The following is a 6,917-nucleotide window of genomic DNA, read 5'->3' on the forward strand; positions in this document are numbered from 1 at the left end:
TGGAGCTGTCAGCAGGCATTTCAATTTTGGAAGTCTTTCCTAGAGCCTTCTCCCTTGACCCTGGGACATGACTGCCTTGCTATTTCTTATTGTAAAGAGAAAAGGACAGCAAATGGCTTATCGTAAGCAAAGGATTTAATCTTCTCCCCTCCTATGCCATATTCGGTTACTTATTTCTCTCTATCTCTATTGCCAGAGACCCTAGGATTCAGAGAGTCAGTCATAGGGTGGGAGATGGAAGGTGAACGGGAGGGGCAGGACCCTGGGACCCCAATCCTAAAAATGCCAATCAGTTAATGTACCAGAGATGTTATATGCTGTTTTCCAAATGCCCAATTACCTTAAAATGTGTGTGTTGGACAGAGGGTAACTAATGTAAAACTCTACCAAATCATAAGAATAAAAAATTTTCAGTGGTCATGTCACTGGAAAATTAAGTAGGATTCTATATAAAGTGGAAATCTACAAGGGTTTTTAAGGTCATGTACACATTTACAATAAAAAATAACTAGCTCAGGGTGAGAAGCCTACCAATCACATTGTTGTCACGGTATAAATGGAACAATAGAATAGACCTATAAAGCCATCAACAAGATTAATAAGATGAGCAGGGCCCCGCCATTTAGTGATTAGTTGTTTTAAAATGTAGATTTTATTATTATTTCGGTACGATGAGACAAACAAATCAGGAGACAATTGTCACTGAAGAGATACATTATTTTTTTTACTCACAGTTCCCAAGAGGAGGGAGCATGCCATGCCACATGGCCCCTGCAAGGAAGCACCTGGGTCAGTCAGGGGGTAGAAGGAGCAAGGGAAAATCTGAGTGAGAATCTTTATTATGGTTTGTGAGACAAAGCAAGAGAAGGCAGGGTAAGCAGGCTTGCAATCTGCTAGCCCTGTGAGATCCCGATAAAGGAGGTGGTTGGGGTAAAGGCTTCAGGTTGATCAGTTTGCATTTGAAAGGCATGCTGGTGGGCAAGTCCTTTACTACCTCTAGAAATTGCCTAGCCCCTGGAGGGTTCTCTCTGGAACAAGGCCCTGGATATCAAAACGTCAGCAAATATAGAAGACAGGGCCACCTGAGTGGCTCAGTTGGTCAAGCGTCAGACTTTTGATTTCAGCTCAGGTCATGACCTCAGGGTTGAGAGATCAAGGACCTCCCGTATTGTCAGATGCCATGCTCAGCGGGGAGTCTGCTTAAGATCCTCTCTCTCCCTCTCCCTCTGCCCCTCCTCCCATCACTCATAAGTTCTCTCCCTCTCTCTCTTTCAAAAAAAAAAAAAAAAGAAAGAAAATAGAGAAGATAGAAAGTCATGATTAATATATTAGTGCCAATCACTACATATACACAGAGTTGGGATTAGATATTCAGTGTTTCTGCACTTTTGCAACAGCCATTGAACATAATGTACCAGGTACTGTGTTGGTGGGAGGCTGACAAAAAAAGCATCAGACATGGCCTCTGTCCTCCTTGTGTTCACAGACTAGCTCGCAGACTCCCTGGAGAAGCAGAACCAGGGACTAATGATCGTAGTACCAGGTGGTTTGAAAAGTGGATCTAGAGCTGCAGCCCCGAGGAAAGAAGTAAATGTCTTTCCCAGGTCTTCCATCCTCATGCCACAGGGGACTGTTGGCAGTTTACTATTCCCTGGATGCACCGGCGTCCTTCATAGGTCCTTGTCTTAGCCTAAGCTACTCCTTGCCTAAAATGCTCTTCTTTCCACTTTCTTTTAAATCAACTTCTAATATAAAACCTAGGGCAGATGATACTCTTCTTTGAAAGTCCTCTGATTTACCAGCACAGATGGAGCCCATCAGTGCCCTTGTGCCAATGTGGCCTGGTCTCATACCAATGAACGTATATTACTGTACTTCACCTGTTTGCCTCACCTTTTGAATTATCATTTCTTTGGGGTTAAGGATTATATTCTTCATCTTTATATGCCCTTTTCTTAGCATGGTGTCTGGGTAAGAGCAACAACAACAAACAATAATAATAATATCTAACATGACTGAATTTTTACAATAGAGGAGGCATTATTCTAAGTACTTTGTCTGTGTCAACTAATTTTATCCTCACAACGCCACCAAAAGTATGTAATATTATCATTCCCATTTTGTAAGTGAGGAAAATGTGTCATGGAGAGAAGATTAGTAAGTTGCCCAGGGCAACACATTATTAGTACTAAATTAGTGCCTTTTTGGATTTGAAGGTAGTGATCCCCCCTGTCCCTTTTTTTCCTTTGTTTCCAAGAGATTCATAGGAGAGACACTGTTTATGGACATGAGAGATTTGGAAGAAGTCATTACACAGGTGCCCAATTCATGATAAGAGTGGGACATACACTGGGTAACCCAAGCCCCTTTAAAATTCCTTCTTGTGCTGGAAGAGATGCAGAAAGTGAGTTATTTTATTCCCCTTCCCACAAATCTAGTTAAAATCAGGAAGAGGAGGGACACAAGATATATAATATTTTTGTTATACTAAGGTATCCTCTGTACATAAAAGTTATGTTTCATGGAAATGCTCTAATCTGTGGTATGTCTGGCTCTAGGGAGCAGTTGCTATATTATCATGAGTTTGGGTATTTGAAAATCCCTTAAGGTTTACGTATGTTTGCACATGCCATTGTTTCAGGGTATCCTCACAGGTACTATAAGTCGAGTTGCCAGGGCTTACAGCTGAGGTCACTCCCCAAAAAAGGGTATTTTAGATAAATAAATTGTGAAACAAATATTTTGCCTATGCCATCGTTCTCCCAGAAGCTTTTTCATGGAGTGTTTGAGATCATATGCTCTTGGACCAATCAGATGAGCGTCTGAGTCCTGGTTCTGTACTTACTAACTTTGTGACTTTATGCATGTTAGTTTCCCTACAATTAAGCTCTCCACTTTGGAAATGGAGACTATAAAAGTCCCTACGTCAGAGCAGTGCTGTAAGGATGATGAAGGATCAGTCCACACAACCTATGCGATTGAAAAGGGCCCCATTCTCAGAAGGGCCCACACTTGGTAAGTGCTCTGTGGTTACAGAATTGAAATTCTTCATAATTTTGAAGAAGCCATCCCCTAGTTTCATTTTGCACTGGGCCCTGTCACGTAGGATAACCCTCAATGAAATACCAGCTATTACCAGTTTTGCAAGGAAGCTTTTAGTTGGTTGGGTATCCCAGAGCTTATTTTCTGAACTTTTCCAATCTCATCTGGACATTGAACCTACTGGTGGAGGACATCTTGTGTGTCCTCATGCATTCAAGTCATACTTGGTTGGTCAACACTCTAGTAATTACCTCATTTTTCCATTCCTCTGTGAGTGCATATTTGATGGGTATGGGCTGTGGATGACTGCTAATTTGAAGTACAGAAACATTTTCTCTATAAATATGAGCGGCATCGCTCAGTGAGGGACATTAGATTTGTTGTTTGCTTAGTCCGAGAAATGATGGCATTTGCTGATACGCTGCATCACTGACACGGCTCCAGAAAGACATTTGGCGGAGATCTAATAACTCTTTTTTTGCTCTTATATTGCAGACTATTTGAACTCCAGAAGGACCAACACCAGATAAATTATGAATGTTGAACAAGATGACCTTACATCCACAGCAGATAATGATAGGTCCTAGGTTTAACAGGGCCCTATTCGACCCCCTGCTTGTGGTGCTGCTGGCTCTTCAACTTCTTGTGGTGGCTGGTCTGGTGCGGGCTCAAACCTGCCCTTCTGTCTGCTCCTGCAGCAACCAGTTCAGCAAGGTGATTTGCGTCCGGAAAAACCTACGTGAGGTTCCAGATGGCATCTCCACCAACACTCGGCTGCTGAACCTCCATGAGAACCAAATCCAGATCATCAAGGTGAATAGCTTCAAGCACTTGAGGCACCTGGAAATCCTACAGTTGAGTAGGAATCATATTAGAACAATTGAAATCGGGGCCTTCAATGGTCTGGCAAACCTCAATACTCTGGAACTCTTTGACAATCGTCTTACTACCATCCCAAATGGAGCTTTTGTATATTTGTCTAAACTGAAGGAGCTCTGGTTGCGGAACAACCCCATTGAAAGCATTCCTTCTTATGCTTTTAACAGAATCCCTTCTTTGCGCCGCCTAGACTTAGGGGAATTGAAAAGGCTTTCATACATCTCAGAAGGTGCCTTTGAAGGTCTGTCCAACTTGAGGTATTTGAACCTTGCCATGTGCAACCTCCGCGAAATCCCTAACCTTACGCCTCTCATAAAACTAGATGAGCTGGATCTTTCTGGGAACCATTTGTCGGCCATCAGGCCTGGCTCTTTCCAGGGCTTGATGCACCTTCAAAAACTGTGGATGATCCAGTCCCAGATTCAAGTGATTGAACGGAATGCCTTTGATAACCTTCAGTCACTCGTGGAGATAAACTTGGCACACAACAATCTAACGTTACTGCCTCATGACCTCTTCACACCCTTGCATCATCTAGAGCGGATACACTTACATCACAACCCTTGGAACTGTAACTGTGACATACTGTGGCTCAGCTGGTGGATAAAAGACATGGCCCCCTCCAACACAGCTTGTTGTGCTAGATGTAACACTCCCCCCAATCTGAAAGGGAGGTACATCGGGGAGCTTGACCAGAATTATTTCACATGCTATGCTCCTGTGATTGTGGAGCCTCCAGCAGACCTCAATGTCACTGAGGGCATGGCAGCTGAGCTGAAGTGTCGGGCCTCCACGTCCCTGACCTCTGTATCTTGGATTACTCCAAATGGAACAGTCATGACACATGGGGCGTACAAAGTGCGGATAGCTGTGCTCAGTGATGGCACTTTAAATTTCACGAATGTAACCGTGCAAGACACAGGCATGTACACGTGTATGGTGAGTAATTCCGTTGGAAATACCACTGCTTCAGCCACCCTGAATGTTACTGCAGCAACCACTACTCCCTTCTCTTACTTTTCAACTGTCACAGTAGAGACTATGGAACCTTCTCAGGATGAGGCACGGACCACAGATAACAACGTGGGCCCCACTCCAGTGATCGACTGGGAGACCACCAATGTGACCACCTCTCTCACGCCACAGAGCACAAGGTCGACAGAAAAGACTTTCACCATCCCAGTGACTGATATAAACAGTGGGATCCCAGGAATCGATGAGGTCATGAAGACCACCAAAATCATCATCGGCTGTTTCGTGGCGATCACACTCATGGCTGCAGTGATGCTGGTCATTTTCTACAAGATGAGGAAGCAGCACCATCGGCAAAACCATCACGCCCCGACAAGGACTGTGGAAATCATTAATGTGGATGATGAGATCACAGGAGATACGCCCATGGAAAGCCACCTGCCCATGCCTGCTATCGAGCATGAGCACCTAAATCACTATAACTCTTACAAATCTCCCTTCAACCACACAACAACAGTTAACACAATAAATTCAATACACAGTTCAGTGCATGAACCGTTATTGATCCGAATGAACTCTAAAGACAATGTACAAGAGACTCAAATCTAAAACCTTTACAGAGTTACAGAAAACAAACAATAAAACAAAAAGACGGTTTATTAAAAATGACACAAATGACTGGGCTAAATCTACTGTTTCAAAAAAGTGTCTTTACAAAAAAAAACAAAAAAGAAAAGAAATTTATTTATTAAAAATTCTATTGTGATCTAAAGCAGACAAAATTATGTGTATTCCTCAGAACCTGTTTTTGCTGCACTTATTTACTATTTTCCCACATCTCATCCCTGCCTTCCCTGGTTGCCATATTTTTCATAGGAGATCTCAAGTCCCTAAAGAACTGGCCTAGGAAATTTTGTAAGAATTCTGTTACACTTTGAGATTTTTATGGTGAATTCTAGTGGTGAGATCCAGTCTCTTTTGTCTTTCTTTTTTTTTTTTTTTACTCTTTCCTTTCTTTCCTTCATGCCCTCTGAAGTAGTCCAATGGGGAATGCAATATTAGAAATAGATTTTTAAGAGAGAACGAGATTAAAAACATGCAAGATCTTATATTTTTCATGTAATGACCTGTTCTGTATTTATGAGGAGAATCATTCAATGACAAAGCAAAAAAAAAAAAGAAAAAAGAAAAAAGAAAAAAAAACAAAAAACAAAAAAAGGAAACAGATTAATTTACATATGAGCATCATAAAACCCATTATCTTTTAAACACCTCTAGAACCAGAATTTGTAGTTCAAAAACTAAAAAAATAAGGTTATAAATAAAATATTGTTGGTTTTTCTGTACCTGGACACAACTCATTTGTAGTATGGCTCCAATGTGAGAAACTTGAAGGTAATTAGATTTCCTACTTTCTAAGAAAGAAAAAAGTATTATACTCTTCCGTCACAGCATCAATCTCTATGGGGTCCTATTTCATTAGTTGACTTGAGTGTTGGATCTATATTCAACGATGCTGTGGTATTTTTTTCCTTCTTATTAGAAGCACTCTTTGTAGAATGCTCAGATTAAAAAGTAATGATTTTGTGAAGTAAATTCAATCCCACTTGGAAGAAAGTTTCATTATAGTGTATTCACTGTCTCCTAAGTAAAGTCCTACTGGCTAGATAAAATACAAGAGAATGTGAAGGTATTCTAAATTATCGAAGTTGAAAAAATAATTTTTGGTGCTGAGTATCAGCAAATTCAGCTCAATTCCACAATAATTATTAAAGACCTTCCTCTATGGTCTAAGTACTGATATTAGTACTGTGGGTACACAGTTGACAAGACCTGCTTCTTGCTCTTAAATCTCTCAATCTATACGAAACATGAGTAGAGAACTATCAGCCTGCCACTGGGGGCTAGCTCTAATTTTACTGTTAGGCTGTGAATTGAGAAGCTAAAATTTCAAAAATATTGGGTTACTGTTATTACAGAAACCTTGATTTATGGTTTCTTCCATCCTTTCTGGAAGATCTGAC

At 41.2% G+C, this 6,917-nt stretch overlaps 1 protein-coding gene across 7 annotated transcripts in view; it reads left to right on the forward strand.

Moving 5' to 3' along the window:
- Positions 1–5,858, forward strand: part of LRRC4C (leucine rich repeat containing 4C) — a 1,155,661-nt gene extending 1,149,803 nt beyond the window's left edge. For all 7 annotated transcript variants that reach the window (XM_038562992.1, XM_038562989.1, XM_038562991.1 and 4 more), the window contains one exon: positions 3,538–5,858. In XM_038562992.1, the coding sequence (XP_038418920.1) occupies positions 3,580–5,502 (1,923 nt within the window). In that variant the 5' untranslated portion in view covers positions 3,538–3,579 and the 3' untranslated portion in view covers positions 5,503–5,858. The remainder of the gene's footprint in view (positions 1–3,537) is intronic.
- Positions 5,859–6,917: the final 1,059 nt, after the last annotated feature.

This window comes from Canis lupus, chromosome 18 (assembly GCF_011100685.1).
Source record: "Canis lupus familiaris isolate Mischka breed German Shepherd chromosome 18, alternate assembly UU_Cfam_GSD_1.0, whole genome shotgun sequence".
Classification (NCBI taxonomy): domain Eukaryota; kingdom Metazoa; phylum Chordata; class Mammalia; order Carnivora; family Canidae; genus Canis; species Canis lupus.